Source organism: Dermacentor silvarum, chromosome 9 (assembly GCF_013339745.2).
Source record: "Dermacentor silvarum isolate Dsil-2018 chromosome 9, BIME_Dsil_1.4, whole genome shotgun sequence".
NCBI classification, from domain to species: Eukaryota; Metazoa; Arthropoda; class Arachnida; order Ixodida; family Ixodidae; genus Dermacentor; species Dermacentor silvarum.
Window position 1 is genome coordinate 11,366,395 of NC_051162.1, and position 15,184 is coordinate 11,381,578.

Below are 15,184 nucleotides of genomic sequence, written 5' to 3' on the forward strand. Positions count from 1 at the left end.
AGTTTCACAATCTATTAAAAGAGCCATCGCAATGTCATTGTCGTGGGTTCTGATAACTTATCTGATGAGGTGAAAAGGATGCATTATTTTCAAAGCAGTCCCCGGAGTCAGTGCGTCTAGCGGATTGTCATTTTCCCCAGACAACAAGACGTTGGCATCTTGTTGACAACAGCGGCTGCGGCGTGGCCGCTCGGGCGCTATCTTGAAAGCAATCTGCGACGTGCACAAAGTGAGCGCCCACGCGGGCCTCATCTTCAAAGCGATCTGCGATGTGGGCATAGTGCAACTAGTGCCCGTAGAGTCGTGTGCGCTGTGCTATCGACGTTTAGTTCACGGTGAAGCGAGAGACAGCACGGAGGTCAATTCACTCGCTGCTATTGCCGCGCCTTCTCAGTCCAGCTTGTTGACACCGAGTTTCCGTGGTCGTCGAGCGAGATGTGTTTGTGTTTACTAGTGCGCGCGTGACACTGTGCTCGGTAATTAAGTTAGCGAATGTTTACAGGTTTATACGGCCAATAAAACTATTTTTATTAGTTCATATAGCTGTCCACTAATCTGCTATAGCGAGTGATGCTTGCCTTTCAGGCGAAACTGAGAATTTTTTTCCTTCCCCTTTCTGCCTCGGCGATCATATGTGCCTTCTCCTCGATAGAGAGAAATTTACGCTTCTTCCTTGGCGTAGCCATTTCGACCGGACACAGACCACAGAAAACGGCAGCGATTGCGGTGATCCCCTGCAGGCGCGTGATGATCACGCATGGCTATGGACTGCAGTGGCTTAAATCGGTACTTTGAATTTGATTTCGTTCGCGAAAACCTGGTTCAAGTGGACATACAATCGTCACAGCTTTGGAAGGGCCTTCTAGTTTGACTACTCGGCAGTTACAATTTCAATTCAGTCCCAGTTTCGTTCTCGAAAAGTTCGTTGAAGTGGAAATACCGAATATACGCTGATGATGATGATGATATATATATATATATATATATATATATACATACACAGTTAAACATTGACATAACGAACTTCAATGCATTAAATTTCTCGATATACCAAAGTATTTACCTTTTTATAACTCCCTTTTCCACAGAAGGCCATGTAATTTCAACCTCAGTATAACAAATTTCACTGCTACTGTGCAGATGATGAAATGGCTAAATTACATATGCCTGCTTGAGTACGCACCTCACAAATCACACGCTGCATGACAAACAGCAGCCGCCGGAGCGGAGCAGCACAGAAGCAAGACCCTCTTGTCGTCATGTTTCATATCAAGTCCGAATGCAATAAGATTGTATCATGCTCTATGCACCGGAAGCTGTCGGTGCAAGGGGCCGGTGCAATGATGAGCCAAGCACAATGGCAGCTTCATGAGCACTTGTCTTCTTGCATGAGCAAGGGAGAGGAAAGAGGGGGGGGGGGGGGGTGAGTGCACGTCCCCTAGTCTCACTGGTCATGGTTCAGCATGGACGTCAGCAACCCACGCGCCCTATCTTGGAGATAATCTGCGGTTAATGCAAAAATTGGGAGAGCAGAGATGGCTGTGGCTTCACGTACGCAATCTTCCAGCAGTTTAGTGCTGGGGGTCGGTCCCATAATCTTGAGTTTCGGAGATGAGATGTATTGAAGGGAGTGGCAGATGAAGCGTTCGCTCCCCTTTGCTGGTGCTTTTCGTGATAGTGTGGTTCAACTGTTTGGCAGCACTATCAGCTGCAGGGTCGAAAGGGAAACGACAGCGTCACAGGCTTCACTATGTACCACCGATGTGAAGATATCGTTGACATGGCAGGAAGCCATATTATTGATCACCATCGCTCAAATTGAACAAAATAATTTTTTTTCTTATTCAAGTTTGTTTTTTACAAGTGCCCAATATTTTGGAACATTTTCTGGCCCCTTCCGTATAAGAAAAATGCATTAAAATTTCTCCGGTACTGCGCTAAATCGAACCTGCATCAAGTATACGTCGTCACTTCAGGCAAAATGCCTACTTTTTCTTTACCTTCAGACCTACCCAACATACACGTACGAACTATGCATATAGGAATATTTTAGTGGTACTTTTATTGTGCCTATATAAATGCCTACGTTGGTTTCTACATCAAATTTTCAAAGCCTAAAAATGCATTTTTCTCTGTTTTGACCTTGTCTGATTTTGTTTATGATGTTTTCACCTGCTGGGGAAGATGGCTGAACGCAGCCGATTATTACCGCGCAAACACTTTGCCAGTGCAGAGGCTGTTATTGACAGCTTTGCAGCAGATGAAAGCATCGGTGTGAGAAAGGCTCAAACTGTGCAATGTGACTTGAAGGTGACTTAGCGTACTCGCTTGACATTTTTAGCTGACATCATTCAGAAGCTTCAATGCTCAGGCACAACTCTGACCTGGAATGTGGGGCTCATGTTGAAAGTGTCACCATTCAGGAAAGTTTCACCACCATCTGGTTTTGCTGATAGAGTTAGAAACTCGAATTTGTCTCCGAAAGAACAGGCGAACATTCCAGAGGGCATAGGATCATCGAAAGTTCCCAAGTACAATAATGTGCCGCTAACTCTAGTGGCTGTTGGGCGTTCCTTTTCTGCATATGAACCAATACTCGGTGAAAAAAGGCCCTACATGAAACCTGAAAATCACGAGATGGTGTCGCGTGTAACTACCTACTTTTGCAACTTCTTTTCGTGATGTCTAGTTACATTAAATTTCAGATAAATCTTGCAACCTACGCAACCTCCTGCCTCATTCAATTTTATCAAGAAAATAAAAGGAATTTCACAGAACAGGGGTTTAGTGGGCTGTGTTCCTTAGAAAATCATAATTCATCCCAAGATAAACAGCGGAAGTTCTTATTTCTTGAGCCTATACGTGCCTAAAGGACAGTATTTGGCGCCTATATAAGCCTTAATTAAATTACAAGTTCGGTGCCTATTATTGGTGCCTAAAATAGCACTCTTCAGTGCCTAAACCTCCAGTTTCTAATCATACAGTGATGCTACTGCGGACTTCTTATTTGGAGCAATTTTTGGAGCATCAGAAATTTCATTTTGGAGAACTTTGGAGCAGGCAATTTGGCATTTGGGAGCAGCTGATTTTTCACATCCTGAAGTATTTTGAAAAAGTGAGTTGCATTTACATTCAAAGACCTGAAAAATTGGTATGTTCTTACGAGAAGCTTGGTAAACATTTCCATTCATTGCAGATCTCGCGGAGAAAAAAATGCTCTTCTGTGCATGCGACACACACACACACAAATTGATATCGTTTCATATATTGCTAGCTTTCCAAGATGTCATTTGGTATATCTAGAAACAGAAATGATGGACACATTGGCGGCATGCAGTTATTATAATCACATGTCATGCTGTGCTTCAAACACGCTACAGTAGAACACCGCTGTTATGTTCCCGGGTGCTGTGTTTTCCCGGCTGTTAAGTTGTTTTCGGCTGGTCGCAGCATACCTCCCAAAGGATGCAATGCATTGGTAACCCCACTGTTGCGTCGCAACTGTGGCACCGTTCCTGCATCATGCATTGTGAACTGCCACCCCACACCAGCCCGAGCGGCCATGTTGACTTTTCATGTCGCTAGGCTTGGTGACTTGACGATGGGATTGGCCGCCCAAAGTGCCGGGGGCGACACCTATGATGTATTTTCAGTTTCCGCCAGCAAAAGCATGGCCTTTGAGATCTGTATTTGCTATCTAAAGATGGTGTCAATGACGCGTTGGGGCCCTAAAATTGGTTATGGTGCATAGATGTTCCGTATAACATCCAAGGGCGATAACGCCATCGCCGCACGCCGTATGCTCTATGTGCGAGTGAAAGCGTGTGAGGGGAGCAGACGACCATGGCCAACTCTCGCGCGTGCAGGAAAGAAAAGTGGGGAGGAAGCCGAGGGAGATTCTAGAAAGAGGAAACGCACCTTCTGTTGAGCTCGAGGCACTGGCGAGAGAGTGAGGGGGAGGGAGGAATAGCGGGCGGCGTTGTACTCTGGCATCAACTGTGTATTGCGCGGCAGCGCGCAGTCACGTAGCACGGTCGCGCAGGCCGTATCTTGAAAGCGATCTGCGTTGGGGGCAGTCTAGGCAGTGTAGGTGCGTCAGCGGCTCGTAGCTTTGTGCGTACTGTGTGTTCTCGATGCTCAGTTTGCACTGAAGCGATAGACAGCAGCACGAAGGTCACTTCGCTCGCTGCTGCTGCGGTGCTTCCTCACGCCAGCATTTGACAGCGCGTGTCCGCACTTATCGAGTGTGATGTGTTCATGTTTGCCTGTGCGTGCTGACACCATGCTTGTTAATATAGTTAATCAGCAAATGTTCACAAGTTTACACGGATGATAAAACTACTACCCTTACTTTGTCGAGCTGTCTAATTTGCAATCGCAATCGATGCTTTGGTTTTCGGGCGAAACTAGGACTTTTTTCACACGTAAGAATTAAAATAATATTGTGTGCAGTTCAACACTACTGTCATTTCTCAATTTTTCCTGTGTCTCGGCTCTTGCGGTTCCCGGCTGTTAAGCTTTTTTTTGTTTTTTTGTTTTTTATGGTCCCACGAAAAACGTATCAGTGGGGTTCTATTGTACTAGCTGTGTTTCCAGAGTAGACAACGTCCGCCGATGAATCGCCAATTGACCTTGACGCCACGAGCCTCAGCAGAAACCGCACTTTGCCGTCGAGCCGCCTTGAAAGGCAGACGCCGCGTCGGCGTTGTGCGTGGAGCTGTGGCTTAATCAGGACGCACGCGCTAGTGCTGTTTCGTCTCCTGTTTGCAACTAAGGTTGCAACTAAGGCTCGCCCTATCATCCCGTTGCACATTTTAATTCCCCGGTGGTGCACTTGTCGGCGATAGATGCCACCAAATCCGAGACTTTGGTGCAGTTAGGTGTAATTTTCATCGATTGTATCAGGATGGCGCTGTAAATTTCATTTGGCGCACTTTGGCGCAGTTGGTGCAGGAGTGGAATCACTGAGTCATACATATATATTCAGACACACACCACATGAACTTTGTGGTGGCACCACCAGAAAAGTGCCAGAGGAGCCGGTTGCAGTCCATGCCTCATGCATGACGTGTTTTGGTAGTGGCAATATGGTGGGTTGCTTCTATGCTAAACGTCTGCAGTCACCCCGAGACGGTTTATGCTGGAATGATCTTGCCTGACATGAGGAAGGAGGAGGTCAACGTGCCTGTAGGAAGTCGATCATCTCCTCCATGCCCATGCGGAGCAAGGTCTTGCGGTGCAGCCGCAGCAGCGTGTACGACATGGCGGTCAGCACGGGCTCCCCGGCCAGGATGTAGGCGTCCCAGAGGCGCAGTGTCAGCGTGAAGGGAACCCGGTCGAGGAAGCACTGAAAAAACCACTTGAGCGTGTACAGCGAGGTGTGCATCTCGTAGCGGTCCAGGTGACGCTTCAGCTTGGGCAGTAGACGGCCCAGCACCTTGTCGTGGTGCTCCTGGAAGCGTCGCAGCTTCGGGAACCCCTGGATGAAGAAGCCTGTTGCCGCAGCAACGGGACACTACACTTTGGCACACATCCCGCGGAATTTGGAGGACAACGTGCAAGGGCTACTTGCACTCAATCTTGGGACAGTTGACTAGTGCGTACTGTACAGATTAATGAGCCCAATCTTAAAGACGAGGACCGTCCTTTGAAACACAAACAGTAATTACCAACGGCTCTGCTTGAAGCACCTGACATTTGATTTTACACATGCGTTAACCACAAAAGGTGTCCAATAAATATTCTCACAAACATCTTACGCATGCAAAATATGGAAGGCGAGGAATCGGTTCCCACCTGCGACAAGTCTTTTCGCCAACTTTCTTTACGCTTATTATTTCTACACTTCACTTAAGAACCACAGTTAATTACCCCTATGCTTTCCTTGGCTTCGTATGCTTTCTGACTTTGTGTCATTTGCATCTCACACCTAGGAGGCTGTGTGTCTGGAAAATAGCACGAGTCTCACCTGGAAGCATGCAGCGGACACGAGCGTAACATGCCATGCTCTCTAGCGGTAACAAAATTAACAGAGTTAAAAAAAGTTACACATTATATTTCGTTTATTGTCATTATTCTGCACTAAATAGAGATACAAAGCCTCTAAGCCTTAGAAGAAATAATGGCAAGTGCCGTAAATAATTTACTGTTGCACTTGTTTGACAAACCACTTTCAGTACCTAGCGAACGAGAAGAGGTGAACCGAGAGGCCTGATTTCTATTGGTCGCAACTACATGAAGTCCACAGATAATGAAGACAATTAGGAAAGCATAGGGGAACTTAATGTGCAGACAGGAGGCAGATGCATTCCCTTGCGCCGTTCCTGTAATCACTGCACATGCCACATGAGACCCCAGCTTGAGGAAATGCATGCAGCTGTCGGGCGATGACCAGTATTCACGAGCAATGTCACCATACCTAGCCATAGTAAGTGCTATGCAATGTCAGCGAATTTTGCTCCGCATCATGACGTGACGAAAGTCAATGACTCAAGGTCATTGTCATAAGTAACTCGTCATCGGCAGTCAAGACCCCTTGATTGCCAATGAGTTACTTATGACAAAGGCTGCACTACCTTTGACACATAAGTAATTAATACGCAATGTTTTTTTATGTATATTTTTCTCAAGAAGAGCAGTAAAAGAGCTATAGGCATTCCTGGTTATGGCAGAATATGGCAGAATAAATGCAGGTTTAAAAAGAAATGACAATTTTCATCATTTTTCTCCAATTTTTCATGGCAGTAAAGGTTTAAGGCTAGGTTTAGCATCAAACTAAAATACGTTACAAGTGTTCGCCAGCCTAGCTAAATGGTATCCTTGTACATGCGAGAAGCTTGCACCATTTCTACAGGTCTGAAATTGTGAGTCAGTACTCCTTTTAACAGAAGAAAGCAGACAGAAAAGTCTGTGTTCCTTCTGTTACCCTTTCTGTTGCTGAGAAACACTGTGCATTGCACGGTTGACTAACTAGACTGCCTTTCAGCTTCAAACAACACAAAGGCATGCCGGTAAAGGAAGTAGAATCGCGAGCTAAGCATCATGGTGCGACTTGACACTAACTATGGGACAAGAAGGGGGACAAACGAATCCACACTTTCAACTAAAGTTTGTTGAAGAAAGCGGGGCACCAATGTACACAAAACAATCTGCAAAGAAGTAACAACCGAAATGCACATGTGACAAGCACAAAAACATTTAATGACAGAGAGAAGACAGTGATCAAAGCCAGCCTCGATTTCCAAAGATTCCTAGTGCCAAGGGTACAGGGCCAGAATTAAGAGAAAAAAGGAATGGTGTTCGATGTCTAAAAACGAGTTCAGTTAGGACTGCATGTGATCTCAATTTTAATGAATACCTTTCAATGAAATTTCTATTTGAAGATCGGCCTGCTTATATCACAAGGATGACAAGGCTTTCTTATCACGAAGGGGTGTGCGAATACCAAATAGGAGAATTCGAATCGAATACTGAATAGGGCAAAAGAGCCAAATATCGAATCGAACATAAAAAATTTATTAGAAAGTCTAACTCTTTCTCTACCGCACTCATTGGGCATCGTTACCCCGCTATCGATGGTTTGAAACGCCACTTGTAAGACCTCCTGTGCCACGCTAACGGACTTGAAGGAGGAGAACTATATTTGTTTTCCAAGCAGTTCACTTTTTTTTCCCTGCCCGACGGTAATTTTTTTAACGCGCTTCTAAGTATCGCGACCGTCAAAGTAGAAAGCAAAAATGGCCGCCTTCGAGAGTGACGAGCGCGCTTCGAAAGATCGTAGATCTCGTGATGTCGCTGTGTCTGCAGCTGATTTTATCGACGGATCGAGCAGCAGCGAATCTGAGGATGCCGCCTTTTTGCCGGACTGACTCTGAGAGTGACAACGATGCATACCAGCCCGGAACATTGGTGGCCGCAGCCCGGCATGCCCAACTATAGTGCTTGCAGGTAAATTTTTGTAGTGGAATACCTGTTCAATCAAAAATTTTAATATTTTTGGAGATCGTGCCTATTAGACAAAAATACATTTTGTATATCTCATAATTTTTTTTACATTTTTTTTCTTAGTAGATACAAGCGTGTCCTTACGAAATTTGTTCAAATATATCCCACAATCTTCATTCTTAAAAAAATTTAATTATGGGGTGTCACATGCCAGAATCACGATCTCATTATGTATGAGGCATGTCGTAGTGGAGGACTCCGGAATAATTTGGACCACCTAGGGTTCTTTAACATGCACCTAAATTTAAGAGTCTTGATTCTGGCAATTTATATCTTTTTTTATGACATACATATCGTTAATAAACTTTTATGCATGAAAAGTGCATTCATTCTGCTTTTTGTTTATGTATTACATAAAATAGAGTCCAGTAGTTCCTTCAGAAAAAAAAAAATCTGGCTTAACCTACAAAAAACACTTATTTTGTTATAAGTAGACTGCACTGAAGTGCCAACACTGCAGTCGTGCTTCCTTTACCTCAACTCGCCCGACAGTCTGTTCTTCAGATCTGAATCTTAAACCTGAATGATTGATGCACAGTGTTTCTTGGCACATGCAAAGGGCATCAGCAACACTATGACGTGGCACGCACAACCATTATACTGGTGAAAGAACTGCTTACTCACCATGCATGGCATGCCTCTCATCCGTCATGAGCACGGATATAGCCCAGAAGGCATCCTGGAAAAAAACACCTTCTGTGAAAACAATACTTTGGCCACTATACAGAGTCGGTGACAATCTAAGAACACAGACAGAAGCAAATGCACCACTGGCCAACTCTGAGAGAATTCGCCAGCGAATAAAATTTACCAATTTCCATGATGAACTTATTTGAATATTGGCGTCTCTCGGGCATTATCTATGTTTTGGAGAGGGAAGAGAGTGAGGGCAGATAAAGTGTGGATGGAGCTTGTACAGAAAAGCAAATACTTGGGATGCCCCCAACCATACAGAGAGGACAGGGTGCTTTATGCAACCAGTTCCCTGAAATGGACAACTAAAGCATACAGCATAGTATATTATATACCACCTGTTTACTGTTTCTTTAGTTCAAAGAGATTTGTTTAAAGATTGCCTGTGTCAGTGCTGTTCTGCCTTTCCAGGTACATTTACAGAAGAGGCAGAAATTACCAGCATGACAAATCCGAATGTCCAGGTAAATAATTAAAAAGATTCACTAATTAACTTTTTAACCATTCACTTTAGGGCACGTGCCGCAATAGTGAAAGTGAAGCCAAGCTTTAGTAAAGTCATATTTGCTTAGCAGAAATCGTAAGACTAGCACCACTTTCGAGATATCAGACCTTAAAGTGTGCTACGAAATACAGTGGAACCCCGATTATACGACTTTCAGGGGACCACGCAAAACCGTCGTATAATCTGGGTGTCGCATAATCGAAAAACTACGAATATAGGCAGTGACGCTCAGTCTTGCCCAAAAAACGGGTACAGACAACCTGAATAAGCCCGCGGCACGAACCTGCACTCCTCCAAGGAAGTTAGATTAAATGATAAAGAAATTACCGTATTTATTGATTATAACGTAACTCAACAATCGTCTTACAGTCCAATAAGAGCAAAATTGTCCATTTTAAAACAAATGCTCTAAATCCTGCGATTTCTAGCGCTACATTGGTAATCTGTAACTTTATGTCTCGATCCAATCCATATACAAGTCGACCGAAGTCGGAACTTGTTTTTGATTATTGGCACTGTTTTCGCTGTGCCTGGTTACGATGCTGCAATACAGTACGGCCTTTTGCGGTTCGACTCTGTTCATTCGCGACGTTATGGCGACGCATTGCATTCGGTATGACGGCCGCTTCGTGACACGAGCAATATTGATGGCCGAGCAGCTCGGAAAGTCTGCCGCGGCTCGGTGTCGGGATGGCAGGACCAGCGGCAGGCCCTCTTTAAATGCGATGCCAGTCGGAAAGGCTCTGTGGAACCTGAAGTGGCGTGGTACTGATCACGAATGAAATGTTTGTGCGGTCTTTTAAGAAGTACTTAAATCTCAAACAAGCTTGAAGGCACAGAAGATGACTTGATTCTCGGGCGATCACTCCTGGACATAGTTTCGGTTTGTCCAGGCAGCAAACCCCTCGAAGGCCGACAGCGCTCTTGGAGCCGATAGCGTGCTTAGCACAGCGCCAGAAAAACTTGGTGGGCACGCCTTCAGTGCCGAGCCAAGTGAAACAATTTACAAAGTGATCGCCCGAGAATATTGCCATAGGAAAGCTCAGTCTCCTCTTCAGACGACGATGATGAGTGAAGAGAACAAGTTTCCGAATTGCGATTGCTTGAATAAAATCTGTGGATAGTGTAACATGCAGATTTAACTATTAATTCATTGGAGTGGTAAACTGGAGCAGTAATTTGCAATGTTCCCAAAAAAAGAAAGCGCATCAGAAGGGCTTGCAAAAGAAGTTTTTTTTTTCTTGAGTACACAGCTATTCATATATACTCCAGAAACACACACGATAAGGTGACGACAGCTTGAGCAAAACAGACCTAAGGGGGGACATGGTCTGTGTTGAACTGTGTTAACATTTACAACACCAAATGACACCTCTGAATAACACACATGCCCAATTGGTTCATTGTACTTTTGGTGTGCGCGCAAGCGCAAACAAGGACAAAAGGAAGAAAAACACGAAAACACGGCACTGACTCACAACTGTGAGTCATGTGTTGTGTTCATTCTTTTGTCCTTGTTTGCTTTTGTGCTGTTACCAAAAGTACGATGAATCCTAACGAACTCGCCCACCTTGCTATCTTGTCCAATTAGTATCTACCGCAGGCCTGGCAACCTCAACGTTAGAATACTAGTCAAAAATAAATGTGTTTGATTACTAGCAATCTCCACCATTAAAAAATTCAAAAATTTTATTCAGCAGGAACTCTGAAGAGGCAATATTAACAGTGAGAATGAACTGCATGCCTACAGACAAACGAAAACATTCATAAATGTTAACTCTTTAACTGCTACTACCGAGATAACTCGTGCAAAAAGAAATTGCGTTCATGTCCCACCATTTATGAAGAGGTCACCTAAACACATAGAACTTGTAAATTAAATTTTAGACAACAGATGGAACGCACATGTTTACACCCGCACAGCTTCGTCTCGGCAGAGCGCAACAGCCACGGCGAGTCAGCGTGCCACGTGCGTCCGTGTTTTGACGGACGAAGAAATTCAAGAACTGCTGATGCCTTTACATGTCCTGTGGAGTATCATGGTGCATTGCTAGCATGAAATTTCCACTGAACCAATATGAAAAAAATACCCGGCAGGGGGTGAGGAGCAGTGAGCAAAAAACCCGGCAGTGAAAAGGTTAATTACGAAATATTCTAGCAATGGCATTCAAAATTTTAGTTGCTGTCATACTGTCCTTTTATTAACTATGTGGAGGTACTGTGGGAATACGTCCAAATAATTGAACAGGTCGGAAAAATCTGTTGGCAACTGTACACATTTTAAAAAATATCGGGCCTGCCCTAAACTGGACACCAACGAAACAGTGCAATATTACTGAAGTTGCTACAACAACTGTACACAGCGCAATTAATTGGGTGAGTTAAGTGTCAACTTTAAGCATGTTTACACGTTTGCAATCATAAACAAGTTCTAGAAATTGGGCAGTTGACAATACCATTGTAAGAATTGGCCAGCATGTGTCATTCTACTTGTCCCACGCTCATCGAAACCATTCGATGCGTTGGCTCCACTCACCTCTTCGTTCATGTACATAAGCAGGAGAGCAGCAATCTGGCTCATCCCTTGGCAGTAGCCCACCTCCTGCAGGGCACAGAAAAGCAGTGGGCTCAGCCAACACTCTCGGCAGAGACAGGCTAGAACTCATTCTCAACTAAAATGACAGCCTGCCCTCCCTCTATTCCATACTGTGCCATTTCCCAATGCATCAGTTGCTCAGTAAAATTTGTTGCTGGGCAGGCTGGTTGAGGCCTAACGGTAGTGGTAGTAAGAAGGAAGGTAGAACAGGCTTTAAACTTCAACTGTTGATTTGAAAAGAAGTTTCCTTGTTCCAAACAAAGTGGCGCTAAGAAACCGTCCCCCGTCTTTCTACACGTTTTTTTGTTTGCCTTTAAGCATGCCTTTACGTGTGTCTCCAAGAACACAAACAAAAAGTGAAGAATGGCAGGGGTGGTTTCTCAGCGATGCATTGTTCAGATTGTGGATGCGCCCCTCAGTTTGAAGACACCACAATAATCGGAAGGCAAGTGAACAATCAAACTAGAATTATTTTTGAAGCTGTGGCCATTGCTAAGGATGGCGATGTCAGCAAGCCTTCCATTGCTTTTTCGCAAAAAGAATTATCATATTTAGGTTGCGCAGAATGCGGGGCCCCTAGATAGGGTGTTTTGAAGTCGGCATATAGTCATAAACTGACCAGGATTTGCTTCTATCTTTTCCTTTGCAATTACAAATTTCATGTGCGCATCAAATAAATAACAGTTGGAAGTCAGCATTTGTCTGTCATTTCACGTTCTTGCTCCAGTGTAATTATTCACACTAATCTTGGGAGCATTGGATGGGACAATGACTGCAGTTTATAGGTGAAAGCACCACGTCCACAATGCAATAGATGTGGGTCTGGCTCCCACCTGTGGCAAGCTGTCTTTTCATTTACATTAACTTCTTTCCATATTTTCTACATTTCAATTAAACATAACAATTAACCATCTAGAGATGAGACATAAAAACACCCACAATAAACATCTATTTTTTCTTTAAAGCTGCAAAAAGTACACCAGATTAACGACATTCAATGAAAAGAAATATTTTTCAGCAATAGATGGAAAACACCAGGCGGAACACTGGGAGCGATCTTCACCCTGAGCCACCTATAGCTTCCTGTGGAACTAGTACAGACAGCCCTCGATGGATGTGAAACGGAGGTGCACAATGAATTTCCTGCGTGACACCACTGCAGCTGAGGTTCTCCTCTGACTGTGCTTTGAAACAACGAAGGCAAGTCGCCAGCCAAACTTTTCCCTCGTTCTGTGTTCCGTGCCCTAATCCAACTAATGACGCTTGCTGCCTGTCATTTGGTGTTGGCCCAAGACACTTGTCACGAAACTTCATACTCAAAACCAAAACTCGGCACTAAAAAAATGTTCTGGTGCGTTGCCTTCAGGCAACACTCATCCATAAATGGTCAATTCTTGCTACACTCTTCATTGTCCGTTTTCTTAATACAGCTGCAACTAACAAAAACAAATACTAAGCCCCTCGGATGCCCTTATTCTTCTCACTTATGATCCTCGTTAAGTCTGTGTGCGTGCGCATTTCAATCTGACTCAATCTGATAAAATGGCAAAAGGCAGAGACGACGAGACGTGGAAATGTTCTGTACTGTTGCTTGCTATGAACGGAAACTTTCCAGCTATGCACCGAGCTATCTTGCAGTCAGTCTTATCTCTTATACCGTCATCTGTGCTGCTAGTAATGTTGAATGTAAATCTAGCTTCAACCTCAGACACAACCTGCACGACTTGGCTGCTTGAAACAATTCCTTAGAATTTCAGCAAAGAAAAAAAAAAGGCCTACAAAAGACTCGTCCATCTGTGTGTGCTGTTGCCACTGTCTCTCATCCACATGATGTACCCTGTTCCTGCCAACTCATCAGGAGGCTGTCAAGAAGCAAAGGCAATGCACTGAGCAACGGCAATGTGCAACCCAGTAGTACTGCTGACTGCGAATACTCCACAAAATATACCAAAAGTTTAAGAAGCTCAATGCACATAATACACAGGTCGAACTATTTATAACGTTATTCAGTTTGTATATGTGAGCATTTGTGCATTCATAAGAATTTCACCATTTCAACAGTTGTAATCACAAGGTTTTCGTTTTCAGCAGACAAACATTTTCTCAAACTAGCACGAGGCAACAGTCAATAAAGAGTGCTTCAAACTGAGCTGCGAAACATGCTCTCAATGAGGTTACACAGCTTGTAAAAAAAAAATCTAGAGTTGATCTGAGTCTTTAGAGTCTTTATTCCAGACATGCATACATAAATACAGTAAAACCCCGGTGATACGAACCCGGTTGGTACGAATTCGCAACATTCCCCGGCCGAAATACATTGCTCACAATACGAAAAAAATCGGCTGTTCCGAACGTGTTGCCGCGCCGCTACGGATCATACGAACGCGTGAGCAACAGCGGCGGCGGACGAGCCAGCGGGGCCACCAGCACAGCGGGATCTGGGCGGGATCCATAGTCGCCAAGCAACCGACTACGTCACGCGGCTGCGCAATCTCTCATTGGTCCCCACGTCGAGCGGACCGGACCACATCACAGCCTAGCCGATGCTTAGCGAGAAAGTAGACGAGGACCGCTGCTGCAACGACGACCGAGGCGCAGCCCCGACGGTGACTCTTTTCCTGCGGCGCTTTGAGCGCCTACTCTGTTCTGCAGGAGAATAGGACCCCACTAACTTACGTTTGCTATTCACTGCATGCTTAGAAGTATTCAAGCTCTTAGGCTGGGACGGCTTAGGAGTGAGGATCAACGGCGAATATCTCAACAACCTTCGATTTGCAGATGACATTGTCCTATTCAGCAACAATGGAGACGAATTACAACAAATGACTGAGGACCTTAATCGAGAAAGTGTAAGAATTGGGTTGAAGATGAATATGCAGAAGACAAAGATAATGTTCAATAGCCTGGCAAGGGAACAAGAATTCAGGATCACCAGTCAGCCTCTAGAGTCTGTAAAGAAGTACGTTTATCTAGGTCAATTACTCACAGGGGACCCTGATCACGAGAAAGAAATTTACAGAAGAATAAAATTGGGTTGGAGTGCATACGGCAGGCATTACCAAATCCTGACTAGGAGATTACCACTGTCGTTGAAGAGAAAAGTGTACAATCATTGCATTCTACCGGTGCTAACACATGGGGCAGAAACTTGGAGGTTAACAAAGAAGCTCGAGAACAAGTTAAGGACCGCACAAAGAGCGATGGAACGAAAAATCTTAGGACTAACGTTAAGAGACAAGAAGAGAGCGGTGTGAATCAGAGAACAAACGGGGCTAGCCGATATTCTAGTTGACATTAAGCGGAAGAAATGGAGCTGGGCAGGCCATGTAATGCGTAGGATGGATAACCGGTGGACCATTAGGGTTACAGAATGGATACCAAGAGAA

The 15,184-nt window shown here is 44.5% G+C and overlaps 1 protein-coding gene across 4 annotated transcripts in view; it reads right to left on the bottom strand.

Annotated features, from left to right (window-relative positions):
• LOC119465128 (USP6 N-terminal-like protein) overlaps window positions 1–15,184 on the bottom strand; it is a 118,536-nt gene that overhangs the window by 32,495 nt on the left and 70,857 nt on the right. For all 4 annotated transcript variants that reach the window (XM_049656109.1, XM_037725929.2, XM_049656110.1 and 1 more), the window contains 3 exons: window positions 11,739–11,804; window positions 8,629–8,683; window positions 5,186–5,493 (listed from right to left, as the gene is read on the bottom strand). In XM_049656109.1, the coding sequence (XP_049512066.1) occupies window positions 5,186–5,493; window positions 8,629–8,683; window positions 11,739–11,804 (429 nt within the window). The remainder of the gene's footprint in view (window positions 1–5,185; window positions 5,494–8,628; window positions 8,684–11,738; window positions 11,805–15,184) is intronic.